This window comes from Ambystoma mexicanum, chromosome 4q (assembly GCF_040938575.1).
Source record: "Ambystoma mexicanum isolate Mex_15411 chromosome 4q, UKY_AmexF1_1, whole genome shotgun sequence".
NCBI classification, from domain to species: domain Eukaryota; kingdom Metazoa; phylum Chordata; class Amphibia; order Caudata; family Ambystomatidae; genus Ambystoma; species Ambystoma mexicanum.
The window spans coordinates 1,059,832,686-1,059,859,515 of record NC_090928.1 but is presented as its reverse complement, the minus strand read 5'-3'; the positions used below and the strand labels follow the sequence as shown (position 1 = coordinate 1,059,859,515).

The 26,830-nt window shown below is 43.6% G+C and overlaps 1 protein-coding gene across 4 annotated transcripts in view; it reads right to left on the bottom strand.

Annotated features, from left to right (window-relative positions):
* MIA3 (MIA SH3 domain ER export factor 3) overlaps positions 1-26,830 on the bottom strand; it is a 1,311,327-nt gene that overhangs the window by 1,251,383 nt on the left and 33,114 nt on the right. For all 4 annotated transcript variants that reach the window (XM_069608611.1, XM_069608610.1, XM_069608608.1 and 1 more), the window contains exon 2: positions 24,221-24,354. In XM_069608611.1, coding sequence (XP_069464712.1) covers positions 24,221-24,354 — 134 coding nt within the window. The remainder of the gene's footprint in view (positions 1-24,220; positions 24,355-26,830) is intronic.

Sequence of the window (26,830 nt, the reverse complement as noted above, 5' to 3'; positions counted from 1 at the left end):
AAATTGGGTTACACCAGCTGGTAAATGAGTTTGAAAAATGTATTTATCAATTACACTTTAAGATTAATGCAACTAAAACCATTATTATTCGTATAGGAAAATCTAACAAGAGGCAAAGCACATTCACCTGGTACTGTGAAGGAAAACATTAAATGCCAAAGCGCTTTTAAGTATCTTGGTTACTGCTTCGTGGGTACCGGCTCTGTCTCAGTAATTAAAGATCAGTTGAAGGTAAAAACGGAAGTAGCTTTACAGCAAATGCATCCAATTGAAAGGAAATTTGGAAAGTTTTCATTAAAATCTTTGAAGGAATTTTATAAGATTAAAAAAATTATGAACATTAGACATAAAACCGCCGTAGGCTGGAAATGGTGTAGATTTTGTAAAATGGAGGGTGTCGGAGAAACGCTTTAACACATTATTCTTATCTGCCCTCCTTTGATATGCCATAGAATTTGCACAATTTGTTCCTTCAATTGCTTCTGTTGACAGAGATTTAATCTGGTATAGAATGTTGCATGAAAATACCCCAATTTCGATTATACGAGTGATTACATTCTTGAAAACCATTTGTGATCTGTGCTAATGGGTTCTGACTAATTACTTTTATGGGTCTGCGCCGGTAGATAGTTTTAAAGACGGTTGTTAAGTTTGTATATTCAATGTGTAGCAGATATGGAAGTATCACCTTGGTTTGGTGTTGGACTCAGGGAAAAGTTTAGTTTTAGTCATGGTATGTAATTCTGATGCATTTTAAAGAAACGTGTATTTATGATATGCATATGGTTTTGCTTTTTGTTGGTTTTATTGAAATTTTAATTGAGAATTCTTTTTTTTAAATATAATTTTTATTGATTTCAAAAACAACCACAACAATGATTCCCCCAACTTACCTCTGCCCCTACCCTCCCGAAGAGTAGGCTCAAACTAATCCAGTTCATGACGCGAAAATGTCCAAGATCCTAATTTTGTGTGGGCACCACTGAACCATATAGTCTGATTGAAGATATTCAAGTACCGTCCCCCATTCTTTCACAAAGGAACACCCCCCATACCTCGCAGGTTATTGGATAGCTTTTCCATCATTAACAAGGACCAAACCTTCTGTAGCCACCCAAAGGTTAGAGGGGGGTCTTGTTGCTTCCAGCTCTGGGCTATCGTCGCCCATGCCGCTATTAACAGGCCCATGAAGCTTCTCCACTGAGCGCTAGTGAGCTCCCTTGCAGCTGAGTCTCTGATCCCACACAGCCACACCATCTCCCCCATCTGCTGTATGTGTGGAAACATCCCCTGCATTTGAGTTCGGACCTCATCCCAGAATCCCCAAATTCCCTTACAGTCCCACCCTATATGCCTCCAAATTCCCACCCTGCCACATTCTCTCCAACAAAATGTAGATGCATAAGGAAACATTATGTTCAGCCTCTCTGGAGTCATGTGCCACTGGAGCATCCACCTTCACCCACATTTCCCTCATTTGGACATAGTGGGTCAATCTTGGCATTGCTCCCCACAGGTCCTCCCAAAGTTGTTTACTAATAGGAGCCCCCATCGTACACTCCCACTTCACCATGCAACTCCACCTCACTATTCCTTTTGAACGTTAATGAGCTTATATAGAGACGACACCAGTTTCCCGGTGCCTGGGTTGGAGATATAAACTTTTCAAATGGCGTAAGTGACCTAGTTGCTGCCTGTAATGTGCGGACTAGCGAGCCAATGTCTTAGTTGCTCATATGTATATTTATCGGAGTCCTTTAGATGGAAACTACTTTTACATGTCTCAAACGACTTGACTTCTTGCCCCTCATACATTTCCCCAATTTTGGTGCATCCCGCCTTTTCCCACCTCCCATACGCCTCGCTTTCCTGTCCTGGTGGAAATTCGGGGTTCCCAAACATTGGAGTGAACAGGCCCGGGATCCCAGTAAGGGTACTTGTCCGAGCTAAATCATCCCATATCGCCAGTGAGGTCCTCATGACTTCACTAATGCGTAAATTGGGGTGCCGTGTCCGTCTCCCCATCCACAGCAATTCCCTCATCGGGGCTCTCGCCACCGCCCTATCCTGTTCGGCCCACATTTTCTGATACTCCCCCTGCAGCCATTCTCTCAGGGTCCATAATTGTGCTGCTTGATATTATCTCAGAAAATGCGGTAATGCCATGCCTCCATCTTGGATAGGCGCTGATAATACTGCCTTCACCACCCGCGAAGCCTTCCCCCTCCAGACAAATGACAAAATTGCCTTCGAAAGGACCCTAAAAAAGGACCCTGGGACCCTAATCGGCAGAGCCTGAAACAAATACAATAGTTTGGGGAGTATAGCCATCTTCACCTTCGAGATCCTTCACCACCATGAGATCACCAGCGGGGTCCACCTCTCCAACTCCCTTTTAATTTCCACCAGGAGTACCGGGTAGTTCCCCCCCGTATAACTGATCTACCCTGGACATGAGGGTTATACCCAGGTATCGGATCCCCTCCCATGCCACCTTTAACCCGAGGGAGTCTGCCCTTCTCCTAATTTCCTCCCTTTCCCCTGCCAGCCAAAGAATTTCTGATTAATTTCTATTCATTTTCAGCCCCGTGATCTCCCCAAAGTCTTCAATTTCCCGTACCGCCTCTGGAAGAGTATTGACCGGATCCGAGATGGCTACCAGTAGGTCATCCGTATATATGCCCTCACCTTGTGCTGCCTACCTACCATTGCAATCCCCTGAATCCCAGATGATTCCCTTAGCTTAATTAGCAGTGGTTCCAGGTATATAGTAAATAACGGGCGAGAGAGGGCACCCTTGTTTGGTGCCCCTAGTCAACCGCACTATGTCCATGACCTCACCTTTTACAGCTATTCATACTGAGGGAGAGTTGTAGTTAGCCCTGGCCATAACTAAAAATGTCTCCCCCAAAGCCCATCCGACCCAAGGTTCTAAACAAGAAGGACCATTCTACACGGTCGAATGCCTTTTCGGCGTCCACCGCAAGCAGCAGCGCGGGGGACTGTGTGACTCCAACTTTCTCGACCAAGTGAGCAATGCGCCTTAAATTATCGTGGGTTTGCCTCCCAGGGACAAAGGCCGACTGGTCTTCGTGGATTAACTCTGACAAGAGTGGGGATAACCTGGCTGCGAGGATTTTCGTACACATTTTTTAATCTAAATTTATCAGGGCAGTCGGACAGTAAAACCCAGGAAGGGTCTGATCCTTCCCCACCTTGTGGAAAACCAGAACTTTAGCCTCATTCATTGAGGGGGTTACATTCCCTTCCTCCCTGAAAATTATATAATTTCGTCGGGAAGGGGATCAGTTCTTTCGCATACATTTTATAAAATGCAGCGGTGAACCCGTCTGGTCCCGCCTTGTTCACCCTGAGTCCCTGGATTGCTGTTCGCACTTCCTCTTCCCTGATCTCTTCCTCCAGCTTCCCCCTATCTTCCTTCGCGATCAGTGGCAAGGTAAGGGTATCAAGATATGCATCTTGCTCTGTCCCCCTTGGGTTCTCTGTGGTGTAAAGATCCTGATAAAAGTCCCTGAAGACCTCCCAAATATCACTTGAACAAGTGAATTTGACTCTGAGAATTACGAATCTCCTTAATCGTATATTTCTGTTGTTTCGCCCGCATTTGCCTTGCTAACAGCTTATAGGCCTTATTGGCCTTCGTATAAAACCAATGTCTAAGACGTAACAAAGAAGACTCAGCCCGCCTCCTGTGGAGAGCATCCAACTGCCCCTGTACATGTCTCATCGCCCTTTTCAGTGATCGTGTGGGGTTCCCCAGGAGTTCACCTTGTATTTCCGTGAGCTGCCTTTCCAATTCCCTTTCCCACCCCCGCCTCTGCCTATCCTTCGAAGCCTTCATCGTAATCAAATGACCTCTTAGGACAGACTCAAAGGCTTCCCACACCATTCCCACCTTAACCTCCCCTGTATCATTATAGGTAAAGCACTCCACAATCCTTTCCCTGATGGCGTCACTCATGATGGGGTCTTGGATTACATCATACGGGAGTCTCCACCTCCAGAGACCCTTACTGCATGCCGGAGTCTTCACTTCCAGCCACAGCAGAGGATGATCCGACAGATATCGGCCTACGTCTATTCCCCGAACTTCCCCCAGGAGTCCCATCGAGACCCAAAAATAGTCAAATCTGGACATTGAGTTATAAACATGGGAGAAGTGGGTGTACCCTCTCTGCTGGTCTTTAAGTTCCCACCACACGTCCTTAAGCGCCAGATGATCCATCATGCGGTGCAAAGATTTGGACAGAGCCCCATGACCCACATGTCCCCCCCGAACTTCTATCTGTTGCCAGATGCCAGGCCAGATTCAGGTCCCCTCCCAGAACTATCTCCCCCCGCAAAGTCCTCCAGTTTGCCCAGGGTCTCTCTAAGAAAGCCATCTTGCCCCGTATTCGGTGCATACACTGACGCCAGAGTGAGCCTAATGCCGTCCAGTACCATATTAACAAATGCAGATCTGCCCACTTTATCCACAAGGGAATTCTGTATTTGTATATTCTTGCCTTCATGGACCGCAATCGCTACCCCCGCTTTCTTGTCCACCTCACTGGATTGCTCAACAACCTTGTAGCCCCTTAACCGCAACCTTACCCTGTCCCTCGGTCTGATGCGAGTTTCCTGTAGTAAGAGGACGTCCCCTTTTTCCCCACTAAGCATACCCTCACTTTTCTTCCTCTTCACCGGGGAGTTTAGTCCCCTAACATTAAATGTGAGGATTCTCAATTTACCCAGTATCCCTGATAACCCACAGTAGCTTCTCCCAGCACCCTCGAAGACCCAACCCAGTCTTCTACGCCCTCCCTCTCTCCTCCCCCCCAACAATAAACTCCCAAAACAACAAAACATCAACCACGAGGGGGTCCAGGTTCCTATGACAGCTAGGGCGCCCCACGCTCCTGGCCCCCATACATCTCGGGTACAACTTCAAAGGGAGTCCTAAACCCTGCATTACCTCTGTGGGTATGGAATTCCAGAGGCGGCGCCCCCTACGGGCTGCATTCCCGAAAGGGCCGGATGGCAGCAAATCCTCCCCTCCCCCGGCCGTCGACCCACCCCTCCCCACCGGCCACAACATTTAGCTTGCGCCCTTCACCATTTCCTGCCCCCAGATTGCTTCCTCTTCCTCTGGACCGTTTTCCACTCTCAAGGCTTCCTGGCGTCTGCCTCCCTTAAGCGACCAGACCCCTGATCCTCCTCTTGCAGGCCCAACACTTGCAGACCCTCATCACAGGTCGTCACCCTTCTTTGTCTCCCCTCCCACTTGAAGAGGAGTCCAAACGGAAAAGTCCAACGATATCTGGTGTCCCTGGAGACAAGTTCCTTAACCACCGGGCCCATAGCCCTTCTCTTCGGCAGCGTGTCCAGAGCCAGGTCAAAAAGCTGGATTTCCCTGGCGTTCATCCTAATATGGTCCAAATCCCTCACTTTCCTCAAGATTTCCTCTTTCTGCGTATACGAGGACATAGCCACTAACACATCTCTCGGCCTCTCCCCTGACTCTCCTGTTCTCCAGGGCCCACCCGGTGCACTCTGTCCATTTTGATGTGATCCGTATCCTCCGTGGCTATGATGTCCCTGAAGACTTCCTGTATTGCCATTTTAAGATCCTTATCCTCCACCGATTCTGCCATATTCTTGACTCGAATGTTTGCCCTAAGCGACCTATTTTTGAGATCCTCACACTGGAGCTCTTAATTGTGGGTGAGCCGCACCAGGTGCTCCTGCTCCTCCAATTTCGTGATATCAGTTTGCAATTCTTGCACTGCCTGTTTCATATCCTGTCGTAGCGAGGTAAATTTCTCCTGCACCGTGGTCATAAACCTTTCTTGCAGTTCCCTAAACCACGATTGCAAATCCTCCTTCGTGGCCCGAGTCTCCAGTGAGGGAGACCGCGCCCAATCCTCCCGCTGATCTGCTAGTGACTTCCCTCTTGCAGGCACCGCAATGTCTGTTGCCCACGTGTGTCTCAAACTACCTTCCTGCCTGGTCGACTGGGCAAGGGTGGCCCCTGATCCCCCTTTCCCTTCACCTTGAACATTTCTTCCGACACTGTGGGGGTGCTGCCGCGCTATAGCCAACCTCTCTCTGTGGGTGCCGCTGCGCTAGTGCCAACAAATTCCATTGCTGCTGGCCTGGGACCCCGATACAAGGGCCCGCCTTCCGCGTCCACCGTCTACCTGGGCCCGATGCAGGGGACCCCCACTTCTCTGGAAAGTGCGCAACCAGCATGCAGCGACCTGTTCGCCCACCAGGAACTCCCTATGTGAGCCACAGTCACTGTCCAAGCCCTCTGCCAATGGGGCCACACCGACAAAGTCCACCTAAGCGATTGCCAGTCCTCCTATGGGGGGGCAGGAGAGTCCACTCTCCCTGCAAGGTCCACCACGGGAGGCCGGAGAGTCCACCCCCAGCTGTCTGAAGCCTCCGGTGCCAGGACTCCCACCGCCGTGCGACCACAACCCGGAGGAGGCGGTGGAGTGGGGGGCGGTGTCTTTGCCCACAGAGTCAGGCTCCCGTGGCCGCACTCCCCGGCTTCACGGACCCTCCGCCATACCTGGGTCCTGCTGCGTGGTCGCTGGCGTTCAGTCTCCCTGTCTCCTGGTGCTCTGCTGAGAACGGAGCTCACTCCTTCGGGAGGCTGCCGCCTTCCCCCACACGTCCGCTCTCCCCGTGGAGCCGCTCCCCCTGCAGGCTCCCTTTCGGAGACGGGCTACTCAGCTGCTTCTCCAGCTGGAAGTGGGGAGTCCCCTCTGGGCTGTCCCGTCTGGCCCAACCGGGAAGGGCAAGCACAGCGGGCCTCTCGCCTCGGGGCACTGCAGATCTTCTCACGCCCGCACTAAGGGCTTAAATACGCGCAGGCTCCCCTCTATACTGGGGCTCAGTGTCTCAAAGTATCCTTAAATCGCGGCCTGGCGGGAGAGACACCTATTCACATCTCCTCACCACGGCCGCCATCTTGGAATGGCTAGAATTTTTTTTAAAGGTTTATGATAAAACCAAAAACAAATAAATAAATAAATGCATTTAAAAAAAAAGTTCAGATGAGATAGGCCAGTTGCTGTAAACAGGGAAACAAGGCAGAAAAGGGTAATAGAGAAAGATTTATTTCAGGACACACAAGCCCAAGATTTTTGACTTCTGTGTCCCGACTAGGACAGGTACCCATGGCAAGGGTACCTGGCAAGGGCCACATTAGGATTCCAGGCCTCCAGCACTAGTATCTCCATTCCCTGAAAGGACCTTGATTTTATCACCATTGAGCTTAGCGCTATGTAATGAATCCAATTATGGCATTACTCCCCTTCCGGTGGTGACCTCCCCCGTGTGGCCAAGGGAAGGCAGCAGCTATCTGATCCTGACCCCGGGGTCAGCTATATGAGGGTAGATCACATGGGGGGGAAAGACAACCTCCGGGTGGGAGCGGTGGTATCAGAAGATGAGACATGGTATCCCACTTTCACGTCCATAATGGCCTATTGTGCTTCTTCCCCTGCTCCCTAAAAAGGACAGTGCTGAATCGCTCTCATTTCAGCAAATCAACTTTCAAACATTGACCTTTGTTCAGAATCTATTAGAACCATTCCTCCAAAGTGTTCATGCAAGTGAACTCAAAGGGACTACCACTCCCGGAATCACCTGGTCACTGTGACGAAGAAAAGAAGGAGAAATGCGGATCAGAAGAAGCCCAGAGCACAGGCAACGCTTAGTTGTTGGGAGCATGCACCTGTGCACGGGACATTTAAAACAGGAGTGCCAGAAACCATGGTAGAATGCTGGTGGGAGCAGTGCCGGGCTCCTGGGCATTCAGCGGTAGAAAAAAGGAACAAGACCCGTACAAAGCAGAGAAGCCCAGTTGGAACCACAGGAAGCTGTAACACAGGAATTCAAGCCGTGTGAGGAAGAAATCACTGGAAGACTTATCGGTAGAGCACGAAGAAAGCCTGGCAGGAGAGTATGCCAAGCAATCACAACGGTGTGAATACAGAAAGCCCTGGCAGCTGAGTATACCAGGTATCCTGAGAATTCAAAGGATCATATGTAAGAGTTTTGGTATTGATAGACAAGAACGAGCCTTGTTAAGTATAAGAATACATGAAGAAAAATCCAGGGGAATGGATACACCCTCTGGAGTAAGGAGCAATATCTTTGAGAGACTTTGTGTTGGAATTACTCGTTGCTTTGTCCGTTTGAACATTTCTAAAACACTGAAGGCCAAAGACATTATCCTTTTCACTATGAGGGTCGAAATAGTACTTTGGACACAGGACTGTTTTGTTTTGGACACCGACGGATCCTTGAGTTTAGGTAGGGAAACAACTCTAGTGCAGGGACAGCGAGGCATTTTCCCAAACCCCTTTTATTTGTCAATATAAGTCTTTAGCCAAAACCATGTCTAAATCGTGTCAGTTTCATTCCTGACTCCTCACAGCTATTACATGGCATCCAGTGGGAGATTCTGGTAATACAGAATTGTAATTTTTCAGAGATAAACGTTGGGCTACAATGAAGGCGATTCAAGATCCAAATATTTGCTTAAGGAATGGCGAATGGCTAAGATTTGCCAAAGGGTAGAGATGAAGTTAAAACAAGAAAGGTGAAAGAGAGGATCCTGCGAGAACTGCACAAGGGGCGTGGTGAAAGTGGGACAGGGTAATAGCCTACATCCTATCAGAGAGAAAGGACTAGAAGCAACTCGGTGTTTGCCTCCCTTCTTTGCTACGGGATTTAGGCAAATAGGATCCGATTGTCAACAGTGTTGAAGGGAACCAACACCACCTAACATGATTCCCACTTGGTCAAAATCTCCTTCAGTCATAAGACGCAGATCATTACTCGTTGCTAGAAGGCCACATTCGGCACCATGCCAGGGCAGAAGTTGTCCAACAAATTGACATAGGTGAAAAGGGACGTAAAATTCAAGCATTTCAGCAGGAGCAGGTAGAAGGGACCCAGGTCTATAGGTGGCAGGAGTCATTGGATCCAGAGAAGATTTCTTTAGAAGGCAGTAAGAAGAGTGGACTTCTAAGAAGAAAGAACAAGACATGCAGAAAGAGGTATTATGAAGCAGGTGAGTAACAATTCCAGAAACACCTTTCAAAATTTCACCAGGAAAGTATCAAGAGGGGAACCAGACCGATAAGAGATAAGAAGACTATGCAAATATTGGGTGGAAAGGAGGTAACCAAGGTAGCTAGGGGGAACACAAGAGGAGGTCTGAAAAGTAAAGAGAACGAATACTTTGAACCTTATTAGAGAAAAAAAACAGAAGAGCAGCTCACAAAGTTCCTACTAAGCTGGAATGAAGCGTGAAGTAGATTTCCGATTAGTGAGTTCATTACGTATGGCAAATCACTATTTTTTACTTATTGGAAGCCTTCTCAATACAAGGGGTAAAATAACCTCTTAGCATGCCTAATACCCTGCTTGCCAAGTTTATCTTGGGCCAGATAAAGATTATGAAATACAGCCGAGTAACAGGCTGTTCGTTTACGTTTGAGAAAAAGGTTACACTATTTAGGATTTCTGTGATTGAGACAGAGAACACAGGATCAAAATGGCACAAGAGAATCGGAAAATGAGAAGATTTAGTGATCAACAGAGGCAAAGACCTCTTCAATGAGAGAGAGGGACAAAGAATAAGTCTGTTTAAGACTGGAAATAGTAAAAGCAATAGCCACGGCTACAGACCAAGACAGGATCTGACGGGCTGAGATGTAAACTAAACAAGCATTGACAATGCCAATAGTTTGGGCTTTTACGTAGTTATGGGAAATGCATTTGCCAGGCACTGCCGTAGTGGTATTAACTGGGCATTAATGTCAGTAGCTTCAAAATAGTGGACTTGCCTCAGCATATAATTGCAGTGCTTGGAAAGTGCTGAATACTTAAACAATGCTTATAAAATTGATTGACCGAAGGCAGACCTGGTTAAGACATTTTTATTACACTGGTAGCTTGTTTACAGCTCCAATGAAGTCATTAACCCCAGAACATTGCTTTGAAAAAGCACAGGCAGGTACTTTGAACACAAAGTTCGATGGTAAGGCTAGCTGAAAGATATCCCAGGAGGATTTGTTGTCTGGGGTGGGGTGGGGTGGGGTGGGGCGGGGCAGGAACTGGTTGGGAACGGCCATACGGATCAGCATGGCCATTGTCAGTAAATGGGTGGGTAAATAACCAAAAACATCTTCAAGCTTTGTGTGCCTCCTCTTATGCCATTTCTCCCTAGATGTACTCAAATGCAATAGCTTTGGCTTATAGGTGGCACTTTAGCGCCATTTAATAGCCCAAACCTAAAGGTGTTCGCAAAAATCAGGTCCTAAGTGTTTCCTGCTGCTTGAGTTGCGGTAGAAGGAGGAGATCCATATTATCAAGAAAAGTTTTCACGGGGGAAATATCTGGGCATTTATTTCCGAGATTAAAATCACCAAGCACAATAAAATGAGAGGATGAGACTGCCACTGATCTATAAAGGAAGCAATAAAAACAAAGTCAGCAGAAGGAAATCAGGAGATTTTAAGAAAGGAGGACCAAAGCAGTACTTTGAAGAAATGGTCGCAAGGAGCAGCTGAAGAAAAAAAAGGAATAAATTAAGCAGAGAAAGAATCCTTAAAATTGCCATTAGGAGCAAAAGGTCGATCACAGTCTAAGATGTTATAACCGGATGGATGGCAGATGCCAGTGATGGACCACAGGAATTAGATAACCAAGTATCAGCTAAGCAAATGGCATCGGGTTGGTGCCACTGCCAATGATAAAATCATAGAACAAATGAGTGGCGAGGCAGGGAACAAACCATCAAGAAAGTGGAAGACTCTCAGGCAGGCTCCATGGCAGGTGCACTATGATCAACGATGAGATGTGATAAGGGAGGAAAAACAGGGCACCGTGAAGCAGCTAAAAAGAAGGCCCTCAACTCATGTAATGGAATTTAAAAAAAAAAATGTTTTGTGTTTCAGTTCAAAAGAACGTTTCCCAAAAATAAACATACATTCAAAAAAATAGAAAATCCAAGCAATTCACACAATTAGTCAATAAAATACATACAAAATAATACCTACGTTTACATTTGTCACAAATAGAGATACTAAACAGGATTAAAGCTGAAAGCCATTTTCTTCTTTACATGCACTACATTTTAGAATAGAATAAAACAAAACTATATACATCTCTTCTGCAGGTAGCTAAATCTCATTCAATTCATTTGCAGGAATAGCGTGACCACCATAAGGAACAATATAACTCATTTCGACCCCAACTCAGAGGGAAGACAGACTTCGAGATCTGCTAATAATTTCACATTTTCTTCCAACTGCCTAAGATGAGAGTTTGCCACCTTCCAAATCCGAGTTGTTGCAATTATTAAATTCTTATTCCAGCCTTCTAAACATCTTAGCCAAAACCTTTCACTGGCAATGTAGGTAAGGTCATATTCGTATTCTACTAGATATTTTTCTAAATAATTCTCATATATGGGACTCATTTTCTTGCAGCAGGTAAGCACATGTCTTATAGTTTCTTTCTCTTTTTCGTTACCACACAATCTGCACATTCTCCTTTGCTCTGGGATTTTTAACCAAGCACCCCGTACACCAAGAACATCAAGTCGATTTAACCTCATATCCATGAAGATTTTCCGATTGACCTTTGAGGGCATAAGCTTTAGATAGAACTGAGATTTTTTTGTACAAGAAAGGAAGTTCCTAATGAGCCAAATTCTGCAACCCTATCGTTGCTATATGCCCAGTCCCATTTTTCCAGGGATTCTTTCAAGGACTTCAACACCACCCCCTCTCCATATTCCCATTTTGGGACAAAAGCAATTCTCTCAAAGATATCCTGGATTTTTTTCTAAAAGCGATTCAGGACCCCCATATTTCCTCCCTTAAGCCCTTCATGTACTATGTGCAGTAATGAGCCTTGCTGTGCATACTTTATTTTGATGTAAAGCTTTACTCTGTTTAGGTCGATTTGGGTAGGTAGAGAAATCAGCCCCAGTTGTAACCGAATGGCCTGGATAGGTGTACAATTAGAGAGACCTAATATTCTCCTCCATATCACACCTTCCATCACATTCGCCCAATCCGACCAATCAGAGAAAGATGCTTCCAGAGCGTACAGGAATAGTGCCACCAGCTTTTGCTTATATATATTAATAATTCCCTGTAGGCTAAAGCCCGCCGTTTTCTTGGAAAAGCTTATAACGGCTGCTAAGGTTGCCATTATCTTGGTTCGTTTATTCTTTTGAACAAATGGGTTCATTTTCTTCCTTTCACCACATATTTCCTGGCCTAGATATTTGTTGCCGTTGACTTTCTTTATTATTCCCAGTGAACATAGTATGGTGTTTTTTTTTTTACAGGAATGGGCCCCAAAACTCATGAATTGTGTTTTATTTAGATTGATTGTAAGCCCATTCTTATCTGCATATGCACACAAGGCAGAAGCACTATTACAGATTCCCACATAAGTATTGTCCATGATTATAATATCATCTGCATAGCAGATCCACCCCATTTTATGGGAGCCGATTTTGGGAAAAGCATTCATTTTGTCTTTGAAGAGATTACCAAAGTCGGACATGAACAAGTTGAAAAAAAATGGGCGCTAGCGCACATCCGTGTCTTACACCTTTTAGGATATTAAAAGATTCAGATAGGGTACCTCGATTGTCTAAGCGTATCTGGGCTTTACTATCATCATATATCATCCTACATAGATACAAGTTTGCGGGCATACCTCGAGCTTCAAGTTTCTTCCATAGCTGCCCCACAAAGAACATACAGTGGTAGATTTTTATCTTGATTAGCCTGCTCAATAAGTGCGTTTAGTATAAAGATATTATCTATCGTAGCATGGCCTTTCCTAAAGCCGGTTTGGGCTTTATCTAGTATGTTTTCACTAGTTGATTTCTTTTAATATTAATGTGCAGAAAACCTTGCTAGAAACATCCGTAAGGGCTATTAGCCTATAGTTCTCTGGCAGATTATGTTGACCACTCTTAAATATATGGATGATATTAGCGGTCTTCCAGGAATTAGGCATCCTTCCAGTATCAATGATTTTGTGGTACATTATTAATAGAATATCAGCCCAGGTTTCTGGATTTTCTTTTAGGATAATATTGCAAAGACCATCAGGTCCCGGGCCTCTAGAATTCTTTAGCTCCTTTATTATTAACACTATCTTCCCTACACATGTTCATGTTGCTTATTGGACAGATTTCAAGTTTCAAGGATTCTCCTTTAAACTTTTTTGTTAGGAAGTTTAACCAGGTATAACTGCCTAAGGGAATTAACAGATCTCGGTTACCAGCATTGCTCATATTTCTGAAGCAGGCCCAGAACTTCCTAGCATCTCATTAATTTAATATTTTAACCACAGATTGCCAGGCAGCATTCTTCTCAGATGTCTGATAGTACTTAATCATATTAGAGTACTTATAGCAGATCTACCTTCTGCCTTTTTGACTTTCTTCAGAGCTCAGACATAACTTATTTAATTGTCTCAGATTTCTTCGCTTCTCCCTTTTCATATCCCTTATGTTTTTATCAAACTGTCTACAATAAGTAACCGCGTCCTTATGGGGACACACATTCCCTGGAGATGGCATCATAACAGAGAGATTATTAGAGAACCAAGCAACCATATTGTCTACTGAGATATCAAGTAGCTGCACTGTATCAATCGTTTCACTCTGCCTTTGCAAATTAGTATCCGACCAACGAATTCTGGTACCTTTGTTGGCGCTGTATACCTCCCCCACTGCATCTCTCAAAGGGGGTACCATGTACAATTCCATTCTACTTTGAATAATACTTTTAGTGACCATTATCTTTTACAGAGTTTCAAAACTTAACATTTGATCAGACAACTTGTCACTTATACAGATATAATCTAGTGTAGAGGTATGAACGTTGTTAGTCCACGTTACAGTGTTATGGGATAAATCACAGTTGCTTCCATTTATCAGCCTTAGTGTGTTTTCGCTGATGAATGTTCTCCAGATAGCTGCTTTCGTTAAAACTCCTGTATCGTCTGTTAATAGATTAGCATTAAGATCTCCACCTACTATGATACTCGAGTCTCCTCCTGCCATGTTTTGATCGGCCAGGGCTTCGCATATTGTCTGTTGAATCTCAAAAGTTTGAGATAGTCATGGAGGGTCATATATTTTAACCAACAAGATTTTACAGTTATTGGGCATATCTGCTACCACCATCAGCACATTTGGATTGTTTGGAGATATAATACACTCTTGTGAATTCAGTCTATTGGAGACTAAGATAGAAAGACCTCCAAATGGGCGACCCTTTTCTCCTTTTTTTGCAACATTATGGTACGATTTAAAACGATCAAACACAGCACCCTTCATAAGCCATGTTTCCTGTAGAAAAACAATTAGTGCATCCTTTAATAAACCAAAGGAACCATTTTCAGCAAAAAGATGGGAATTGCCCCTAGTGTTCCAGGATATAATGGTAGAATCTAATCATTCTCCATTAGATACTGGAGGCAAAAATGAACGTAACCATTCCCAGTGTGATTTATTTATATCATTACCCTTCTTTGGATCATTTGCCTTTTGAACATTTTTAGCACTTTTAATTGATACTGATTTACTATCACGGCATCCCACCTCACTTTCTTTTGCGTCCATCACGGCATCCCACCTCACTTTCTTTTGCGTCCAAAACATAACCACTGCTCTTTAGTTCTTCCTTGTGATCTCTCACGAGACTTACCAATGCCTCAGAGTAGCAGTGAATTTAAAGTCCCCACTCTGTAATATTCATAATTGCAATTGCTGATGTAGGGCTTCTAACAGCACTCTCCTGTTGATGACATTTGAGTTTCTTTTATTTGTACGTGAGATAGTGAAGACCTTTTGTTGCATGGGACCATTTGAGGTTTCAGCCTTTTTTGTCCTATTTGACTTTACCTCTAGATTGCTTGACAATGCCCAATTTTCTTGAGCTATCTTGGAGAATTTCACCTTTGCTTTTGTGGTAGGCAGCAAGGTATCTGCCGGGTCATCCTCACTATAGCCACTATTCAGAGAAGAAACATCAACATCATCAACTGAGCCTTCACTGCTGTCCTCGCTCGCAGATTCCTCTGATTGCATGTTAGACTGCTTGCTGGAGCTAGTTTTGTTCTTGTCAACTTCAATCACCCAAGACATAAGAGTGCCTTTTTTTCCAACCACTCAGGTTTTTCTGCACGCATTTCTGGCTGCCCTTTTTCTCTCTTTTTGTACGATTCTTCTTTACTACGTTTGCTGATTTTCCCTTATCAACTAGTATAATCCCTTCTTTTGCTGTATTTTGTATTTCTCCATTTCTCTTTCATTTCTCTCTTCTAGACATGGGAGCATCATTCTCACTCTCTTCATCGCTCCCAGTTAGTATTTCTACCAACGTAGATTCTAAGTTGACTTTACCCATTTCTTTAGTTGTATTATTTGATGGTGGAGCTTCCGATCTTAAATCGACTTCTCTCAATTTTGTTGACATATTATCCTTAACCAATCCTTTTAAGACTTCCGCATTGCTCCTTGTTTGTGCGGCTGTGGTATAGCAAAACCTTAATATCGAAAGGGCAGATAATGCTCTATATTGCAAAGAGGCTGGGGAAGCAAGTTCCAGAGTTCGGGGCCCTAGTCAGAAAAAGATCTTTCTGCCTAGGTGAATGGTGCAGAATATCAAGACCGATATCGATCAGAGAAGACATCGTGGATTGTAGGGAAAGAATTTCAGTATGAGACATTTAGCGAGGTTCAAATGGTTTTAAAGATGAGACACAGAACTTTAAACTGGACGCGTATGGCCACAAGGAGCCAATGAGGGGCACGAATGGTGGGTGGCACATCGCCAAAGAGCTGACGAGGAGCCGGATGGAGATATTTTGGATGTGTTGGAGCCAATTGAAAGAAGAGTTGGGAAGACCTAAAATAAGCACACTACAGTAGAGTTGACTGGAGGTCAAGCTGCTGACGATTTGGACATTGGTGGGAAAATAAAATGAATGACGAATTCCATGGAAAAAGACATGCGATTCCGAGTAGACCCGAGGGACAAGGAAAATCGAGGCATCGAGTTTTACTCTTGGGTTTTTGACAACAGACGAATGTGATGGACATGTGCTCAAGCAGGGGGCCGCAGAGTGGTAGATCATAGATCTCAGTGGGGGAAAAAAAATGAATAAAACAAGTACTTCGGTCTTTGCACCATTCAGTTTCATGTCTTAGCTCTTGTCGTCAGGCCAAGTACGATAGTTAATTTCACATCCTTACTATTCATGGCCTGTAAGAATGTCATCGCATTTTCCCTTGTTCCCTCCTTTGCCTTGAAGCGCTTTTAAACACATTGTGTATAGGCATTATATAAATAAACGATCATATCATATGTCATATCCACACATCTGGGGTAAGACAAGTTTTGCGATTATTGGTAATAATCAGTAGCTCAGTGCCCAATCACAGAAGCATAGCGGTGCTGACTGAACAGCGAGGACTGGCTGAATGCGTCATGTTATTACCGCTCTGAAATAACCTTTCAAGTTCACACTAGTCTTGATACTCACCTCCCTGTATTCACTGTACGGGATAAAGACATACCCAGTGACTGCTAAGTGTTCACGGGGTGTACTCTACACAGACTTACATGCTAAGTCTCGCACCCGCTGGCCTTTCTCAGTAGGATACAAAAGGAGCGTTTGCCTTGCAGAGACTAGAATTCCGCAGACATGTCAACAGACTTTAAAACACACGCACACACAAACCACAATACGAGACATTGCTCGTGTCTTCTGGCCCTCTAAGGAAAGTAAACCTGCTGAAGGGCACATAAAGTCTACTGAATAAACATGAGCACATCGCAATACAATACGAACATCCGCTGCAGGTCGACCCACCCTTCAGATGGAACAAAAAAATCGTCAACACTTAAAAGAAATGAATCCACTTCACAGTGCAGTGGCCCATTCAGTGTCAAATACAGAGCAAGACACAACAACGCCGAGAATGTTAGAATAAAACCCAAAACCCTGTAGAGCCGAGAGGGCAAGCGATCTCTAAGCAAGCACCACAGCATGCAGGTACAGATCCGCCCCTCCCCGGAAACGTCACTCAAAGGGAGCCTAGTTCCACCGCTGCAGTGGGCAGCGATAATGCCTACTTACACATTGAAATCACATCGCGGACCAGAAATGCAGAAAGGCGCACTGTGCCACAAAACCACCAAAGTCTGTAGTTCAGGGTTTGTACCAAGTACTGTGATCCCAGCCTGGAGCTGCACCATGAATCAGCAGGGTTTGCAGTGAGCTACATTGTACACATAATTCCAACTCATCAATGGGTGGAGACGAGTTTTGGGCACCTCTCGCGGTAAAAAAAAAATAATATCAACTTAAAACGGACCCTGTTTTCTACATTCTAGGTTGTCACTCCTTCACCAATGTTTGCATTAGAAGCGTGCCCCCCCCACCTTACGCTGCTTCTCCAGACTGGAAGCAGTTTGCATGCACTTCTCTGCTTTCAGTTGCTGACAATGTTTCATGAATGAGTCGTGTCCCAGCAGTGGTACGACCATTCTTCTCTGCCAGGACCTGTGCCAAACCCGCAGGTAAAAAGGACTACAGAAGCACACACACACACACACTGATCACGGCGGCGTTTAAAGTCTAAGAGCAATAGAAGGACACACTCGCATAGTGTGTTACACTAACACTACATATTCACAATGAAGCTCACACAGAGCCCCCAGCAAACGCTCAGAGTCCACAGAACCTACTACACAGAAGCTTCTCACAGAGACCCCAACAAACCCGCACGTAGTCCCTAATAGACTCACAGAGAACTCCATTATATAGCTCCAGCAGACTCTCAAAGAGATGCCAACCAACTCCCAAAGAGCCCCCAACAGACAATCACTAGGCACCCACCTGACCCCCCAGGTTGCCCCCCAAAAGACTCTTACCAAGCCCGCAACAAACCATTTTAGGATCCACAAGAGACCACTTAAAACATTGTACTTTAGCCCCAACAAGAGCTCACATACCTCAACAAACTCTCTCACACAGTTGCCAGCAGACCATCACAAACTCACACAACACCAACAGCGGTGTTTCCGAGAGATGCCAATATACTCACAGCATAACCCAGTCTACGGCAAAGCTCTGGTGAGAACGAAGCATAGCAGAATGGAATACGCTTCTGAAGATAATAAATGCATGATTGACTATACTAGCAAAGCCAGGATAAAGAGTCACTCATACTAGACGGAATAATGGACACACACACACTGCAAAGGTCTAGTTCAAGAAAACCTTCTCGCTGCACACCAAAGAAAGCCACATAGTTACTGACCGCCTCCCGAATGTGGGCTCCTGGACTGACAGTAACTAGCAGAACTCACGTGCAGATTTTTTTTATTCCGTGACATCAGCTAAACAATGATTCCGTAAAGAGGCCCACCAAGTCCATGGGAACTTAAACAAGCAAGAACAGTGTTAAAGAAGCAACGCTAGATTCCCCATTGCTATTAAATGCACGGTCATAGGACAGGGTAGAGGTCTGCAATACTTGGCTCTCTAGATGTTTTGGTTTACAAATCCTACCAGTCCAAGCCACCAAAGTGAATGGTGAGGAATTTTTGGAGTTGTAGTCCAAAGCATCTGTAGAGCTGCCGTTTGCAGACCCCTGAGATCGGGACAGCTATGCCAAAAGGACTCCACGTCAGAACATCTCAAACACAAATACAGCTCTCCAAAATATCTACTCAAGAGCAAAATAATACCGACCGCATACGGAAGACATTTCATGCAAAGCAAAAAGAACCAACTTCGTATTTATATAACTTTGCTGAAGTGGAACAATGAAAGGGGAAAAAGCTATACACCTGCTTTGTGGATTTCTCGGATGCATTTGATATGGTGCCACATGATCGATTGTGAGCCAAGCTGATTGATTCGGGTATTGACTCTAGATTTTTGTACCTTATTAGAGAGCTTTACTCCAATGCCACTGTTGTGCTGCGAATGAATCAGAGTGGGCTAGTGTCCAAATCTATAAGCACCAATTATGGACTGAAACAAGGATGTGTCCTTGCGCCCTTGCTTTTTAATTTATATGCATCCGATATGGATTTGGCAATTGGTGGATTGAGAAACTTCCCTCCGGCATTGGTTTGGATATGTGGATGACACTGTGTTGGTGGATCGCACCCCAATAGGCCTTCAACGTTCCATTAATGCTCTTGTATCCTATGCTCGGCAAAACAACCTTGCCATCAACATTCGTAAACCAAAATTGTAATCTTTGGCATCAGTGCAAGGAAAAAAGGAAACTGCTATATTTGGAAGTTGGGTAGTGTGGCCATTGAAGTAATCGAGAGCTACCTAAATCTTGGTATCCCGGTTAAAGACCACCCTATTAACACTTACTATAGAGATTTTATTATGTCTAAGGTTGTTTTTAAATGGGGGACCCTTAAGAAATGTAGCAAGGGCGGATATAACATTGAGGGTTTGATTTTGGTGTATAGAACTAGTATTGTTGCGGGGATTTTGTATGGCACTGTGGCTATCAATGAGCCAAAAATCAGGTGCCTAGAGACCTTGGAGGCAAAGATCCTACGCTCCATCTTGGGGTCCCAATTTTGGTTCCCATTTAAGATTTACGATTGGAGCTTGGTCTAGTGTCCCCGAGAGCTATTTGGTCACTTCAACGTTGCAAATTTGTGGTTTTTCTCCATCACCCCTACCCCCAACCTTGGTTACAATTCCCTGAAAGGCCTCATTGTGGGGCATTATTTTCGGGCAACTTCTAATTTCTATCTTCAAGATCTCTGTGAAACTACATTGAAATTCTTGAATGAGATTCATGTAAATATTGAAGATTTGATTGATTCCCTGTTCAAATGCACACTGTAAATCTTGTAGTATGTAATTATTGTATAATGTAGATATGTAATTCATGTAATGTAAATATATGACCAACTCTTATAATTGTAATTTAAATACATAACCTTGTGTACCCAAGACATGCGCCCAGTTGCCTAAGGGCTTGGGGCGCTTTACGAATAGACAAAATACAATTCCCCAGCGGACATGAAGAAACTGAAGGAAAATTCTGATGTGTGGGATGTGAATCACAATTTTAGTAGGTTTCATAATAAGTCAAGTCTTGTTGAATTTTCAAGACAGGGTTTTATTCCTGACACTCCTTTTATTTATCTAATTAAACCATGCACTATTCAAATTGGGAGATTCATCACCTATATGCGGTTTAATATTCTCCCCACGAGAGAGGTCGTGGGACACTATACAGGGGGTGCCTCACGAAAAAAGGTTTTGTCGATTTTGTGTGGAAGAAGTTGAGACCCCTCACCACTTATTTACCTGTTGTCCCAGGCTGATCGATCAGTATGTAAAAGGCTTCTCTACTCGTGTCTAGTTTGGATAGCGTTACAACAGACCAATTCTGGAGCTGCATATTGTGGGATGTATTTACCCATGCATCCGAGCCCTACCTCAAAACTGTGCAGTACTGACATGGAAAACATCATGATGGCCAGAGCTTCCCAGAAAATGCACAGGGAAATGCATGAAGAATAGGCTGCCACTCATTTTTGCCGATGTTATGGGCACAGAAGGACACTGCCTAAAACCACCATTGGACTACCCACACAGTAGTCTGAAACCATTGGGAATGGCAATTGCCAAAAGCAAACCCATAACTGTTGGGAATTCATTTTCTTAAATCCCAAAAAGGGGTGCAGTACCAGTACTCACCACTATCAGAAAGCCGGCGTTTTAAAACAACACCAGATTTTACTTTTTTGTAGAAAACTGAATAAATTACCCCAAAGCAAGCCAAAGAAAGACTTACTGAGAGGTGGATACAATCTAAAGTTATATTCTGAAGTGACTTGAAGGTTTATAACAAGACTGGCTGAGCTGTGGATTTCAGCAGTTTAAGTAAATTTGGACTGAAAGACACTAAAAATCGAAATGTTTAAATTGACTGAGTGACCTACTTTTGAGTGTCACATACGTTGCAATTGTTTAAATGTCATAGTTTTAAACTTAGAATCAACATTCTAGCTGCATATGTGAAATTGTTAGTTTATTTGAATGCAGAAAAAGGGGGAACAGAAATGACATGTAGCTAAAAACTGGCTTAAAGAGATTCCAATTTTGCCTGGCAACTACCCCCCCATCAGGAGTGAAACTTGAGTCACAGCTGTGTTCCCAGGCCTATCTGCCTTTTGCTGGCCACACATGGATATGCCATCTCTCTGATAATTGAATTAAGGGGAGCCCCCACAGAATACAGGAGCTCTGAACAAAGCCCTGTCCTGACTCAGGCAAATGTTTTATTGGCGGGAGTCGTAAATGGAGCTTCCTCCTGGAAGGACAGGGGAGGAGCACTGCCTGTGAGAGCAAGCTGGCTTGGCAGAACTGGAAAAACCAGAAATTCAACCTTGTGCTGGGGGGAAACCAGACCCCTTTGGGGCCAGAACCTAACTCTAAAAAGATGGATCATTCATAGTACGGACTTGTGAAAATTATTTAAATGATACCATAATTCTTGTGATTTTTCTGCCCACATTTTAAGACGTGTTAGGACCCGGTGGTATGTTCAGGGGGGTTTTAGCGGAAAAGAGGATATTACTCAAAATGTGTGCATGTGAAAAATCTGACACTTCATCAACTAATGTCCATACTCCTTGCGCACATGTGTGTAAATTTGGGTTAATGTCCGAAATTGCAAAATCAGTTAAAAAGTGCAAATATTGCCATTTCTGAATGCAAGCTCCCAGGAAGAGCAGATTTGGACAAGGGTATACCTCCTGTGATATGTGATGGGTGCGTGTAATTTTAAACAATATGTACCTCTGAAAATATGTATTTGGTTCAAATCTAGATTTGTGTGCAAGTTGACAGGAGGAGTGGACTTTCTGCAGGCTGTAAAATGACATCACTCTGACACAACTTAGCTCCCCCAATCAGGGGAGAAATGAAAGCTTGGCCAATGACAAGTGGAGAGGGGTAGAGCCTAGTGATGCTGCACACACAACCATTTTCAAAACACATAAAATCAGACAGGCAGGACAAATAGGGACTTTCAAATCCATTTGCAGCTGGAAGCTCTGCCGGAAAATCCATACTTTACCTCCATCAATCTCTAGAGAAAGCTGTGCAGAAAGATCCAGACTTCAAACCCATCAATCTCCAGAATCCAGAACCAGAGAGAGCTGACCCAGATCACTGTGAAGTGCAGAGACCAGAGTCCAGTCTAAAACCTGACCAGATCCGTGGCGAGGCCCATTTAATTCAAGAATATAGTGTGAGTACCTAGCAAACTGTGCAGAACCAATCTCTTAGTTAAAATAATATAATTCAATCTATTTTAATCTAAGTAGAACTGCCTCCTAACTGTCACCTGTCATTTGTAAAGCTGTCACCTGTCATTTTCTAGTTGCAAGCTGCACTTGTCTTTTGAACTTTAAAATTTCAAATCTGAAAAACGACCTTCACAAAATCGCTCATATCTCCGCGACCGTTTGTCTTAGAGACTTGCAGTAACTTTCATCTGGAAGCTGAGATCCTAGGCTGTCCTAGGACCCCAAAACGATAGTGATAGTCCTTGTAGTTCCTCTGTAATTGCGCCCGGCGCACCCGCGAATATTACCGCGATTTGCACATTTCTTCACGTGTAAAAATCTGCTGCTGCTTGCCTTCCATTTGCCAGAAATTCGTTTAACCTGCTAGTCATTCCTAGATCCTTGCTAAAGTGAGCCTGAACTCATCCCAAGTATATTTCACTCACCCTGAACCTCCTAGAGGGAATTAAAAGCATTTTAGCATATTTTTCACTTCATTGCCAGCACATGTAAAAGCATTTTGGGCCTGTGTTTCCAACTTCTGTAGTCTAAGCTTGCTGGGGTGAACTGAATTACGTTTGATTGCATTTCTGAGAACTGTGTGCTTTCCTTCCATTTCCTTGCATTGCATTCAACCTTACATCCATCTGAACTTATATAAAGCATTCTCTACCACCTTCTTCTTCTGTTCCTATTCACAAGTGTGCTAGTGCCAGATTCTCCGTTGTTAATCTTTATCATATCAGATTAAGTGTGATATCCAATTATTAATTTATTATCAAAGTGTGATATATCTATACATTGTTTAATTTTTTTCAAATAAATCTTTTAAATTTGCAAAACAAACCTACTTCTTGGCTCAGTGGGGTCAGGGGGATTCTAAGAGAGGGGTGTTATATAGGGGTAGTCATCCAGAACGCATGAACTGGACATAAAGATATATCAATAAGGGTTTCCATTCAGTATCCCAGACTAGGCATTGACTTAGCTGTAGTGTTGAATTGAATCCTCTTACAATATATGGTGCGGAACCTATCTTATATGCAGCAGCCGCATTTTACATATGGAGAGAGATATTGTGCAAAATTCCGACTTATCTTATTTTGCACCACTCATTTATATGAAATTTTGTATTCATCCTAAAGACATCCTTATTATTTAAGCAATTATAGGCTTTGTAGGGTACGAAGAGGGAAAACATTATTTTTAAAGCATTTACTATCATGTATTTCTAACTTTGATTTTCTGTAAAACATGGGTTCTCTTGGTTTTTATTGTTTGTATAATTGTTTATGTGCTTATGGTTTTATTGTCTTTTAACCAAAAGCACACAAAAATAAATATTATTACACACGCATATATATATTTATTACACACAATGAAAGTACATGTAAAATGGTACACCTTAGAAAATGGGCTATTGCTGCTTAATGCAGCGCTACCAGGCAGTGAATCCATGCTCCTTTTTTGCCCTCCCATATATATAATAAGGGAAATGTTTTTAACTTTCCAAGAGTAATCCCTCTTTATTTTGAACTTCATATTTTGGTTAGTTGCTGACAAAGGATAGGGGTCATTCTTGGAAGCAGAGCGACAGCACAGTTAGTGACGGGCGGAGGGAAGACTTTTCCTCCAGCTCACTGGAGACAACCTCTTGAGCCTAGAAGCAGGGCAGTGTGGCAACACTCGCCCTTTACAACAAACTATGCACCTCTTCTCCGAAAACATGGTCGGCAACATGCTTTCGCCGCTCTCAAGCCAGCACACCACCAGCGACTGCATGCAAAGAGGATGTAGAAAGTACTTACGCTTCCGGCCCAGAGTTCAGATGATCTTCCTGCTAATTTATAATACACGTATATTGTTTCTCCCTTTTTAAAATTGATAAAACGGCAGTCGGGGCCCGTAAAATCTTGTACTGCTTTACCACGGCACAATAACACTGCAGAAGGGAACGAGAAATGTTTAAGTTTAATAAAATGCAAAAGAACAATTCACACTAAAAGGAAAATTGGCAATGCATATAGCTTTAGACTGCACCACTCAATGAATGCATAGCTCCCAAACAGCACACTGCCTGAATAGACTACAGGCGCCCTGACTGCACCACAGGGAATTGGGGGTGGAAGGGATCAGGCCTTTCTGTGGTACCCGTCAGGGCTTGGCGCACAAGCACAGACTTACTATATGAAACATTTACCCACAATCGGATTACTGTGGTGGTTTCCATCACTGCAGCCTGTACCTGTGTCTTAAATAAAGCATCTTTGCAACAGCCAGAAGCCAGCATCGCAGCTCTATACAAACCACCAAAATAAACAAACAAACACAGACTACATCAATCAGGACCCCAGAAAAGAAATTGAGGTAAATGTGTTTTACTCACAATTTTGAAAAGTTGGGATTTAATTTACTTTTTAGGGAGTAAAATCAAACATTCACAACTGGTTTATTTTTAGTCAAGCCAAAACAAATAAACCTTTTTTTGCTATGTAAATATTCTTCGTATTTCGCAATTCCTGTTCCGGTAAATCCTTTTATCATAGCAGCACTAGAGGCTAGCGGTCCTACTGGTCTAACCCCATCACCTGAGCAGTGCACGTGGCGTAAAGGGGAAACCATATCGCCATGTGTACATGTTAGTCCCAGTTTTTCTCAGTTGGGCGTATTGGCCTGATTTGGCGGGTTCTATGTGGGAAAACTCCCCAGGAAAATCTAGTCATGTGGAAAGTAGCCAGCAGGAGGTCGTTTTAAAAAATATAGTCATTCAATAGAAGTAATTCAAAGTGCGGGAGAAAAAAAAACTCTTTACAATAAACAAAAGAACAGGGCTGTAACACTCAGAATTATGCAAACATTTAATAAAACCACTACAATCAACCAAACTCTATTAATAGCCTTTAGCCCAACTCCAATTACAACCCTCATTCTACCCTAAACCCTTACCTAACACCAACCCGTCAGCACGCTAAAGCATGTTATTTTCACGTAATTTAACAAAAAACACCATGTAAATAGAATACGAACAGTGAACCTAACTCCTATACCATCACCAGCACGCCACAAATTCCATAACCCTTGCCCTAATCCTAACCTTACCCTAACCGCAACTCTAACACACTAATGCTTACTCTACCCTAATCCCGAGGTTTATCCTTACCCCTATACTACACCAACATCACCAGCCATCTCCAACCTCCCTTTCTTCAACGCTTAGCCAACCATTACTCCATAAGCCCCAGTCTCACCACAAACTCTACTCTGACACTTAATCTACCCTAAACACTAACTAAACCACAATATCAGTCAAGCCACAATTAACACGACCCTTAACCAAATTTTAACCAAAATCTTACTCTATACTTAACCCCCGGCAATCACAAACCCACTAAACCCTCCTTAACCCCAACACGTACTCTAGAAGCACTGCATCTCTGGCTACTTTTCAGCTGTATTTTTGACCAATTGTTGCTTGCCCACTTTTTCACTGCAGAGGTTTTTTCACCAACTACATTTTTGTTGGCAACATTTTCACTGGATACTACTACGGGGAGTAAACCAAGTACATATCTGGACCCTGGTACCATTCATTGAATATATAAGTACCTGTATTAGGTACTATTTACTGAATTATTAACTATCTAGCTTTAGAAGGAGAATTCTACTGAAAATATCAACACAGCTTTCCAATTCTATATACTGGATTTATAGGCATGCAGCTCTCAAATGCACCACTTTTCAGGAAGTGAAATTGTTGGTAGCCATTTCACTCTTGGGCGTAGCCTAGAAGGGTCTAGTTAGCTTAATTCCAACAACCTGGTTACGCTGATTTCAACAGCTTCCATGAACTACTTTTGGCTCCCAAGGCCAAGTGGTGCCATACACGCATGCCCAATTGACATTACCAGCGGGTAAGAAATGTGCATATGGGTCTTGTGAAAAAGGACATCCTGTTATAGTTGGCATCTCTTGAGGATGTTAGGTGTGTGGCCTGTTATGTACTAGCTCCTTAATCCCCAGACCACTGCCCCTGCTTCATGGGCATCATCAATTCCTTATTTAGATCCATGCACTGTATATATGACCTTATGAGGTAAGAGGAGTAACTTTCACAACAAATTGACTATACTATTTACAAACACAAGTTTATTCGAAATAATGTTATCAAGCTTCTTGACACTGTTTGCTCACATAGCACATACATTCATATGCACTACACATCACCAAATTCATTTCACCATACATACAAGCTTTCATTCACACACATCCAAACACTTTTTATACAAAAAAACGGTGTTCAAAAACATTAGTAAAACATATCAATAAATAATTTCCTTACACCTATCTCCACTGTAAGTATGTATTTGAGTCAAATGGCACCTAAGCTTATTCACAACATCACATATGTTTTGGTCGTA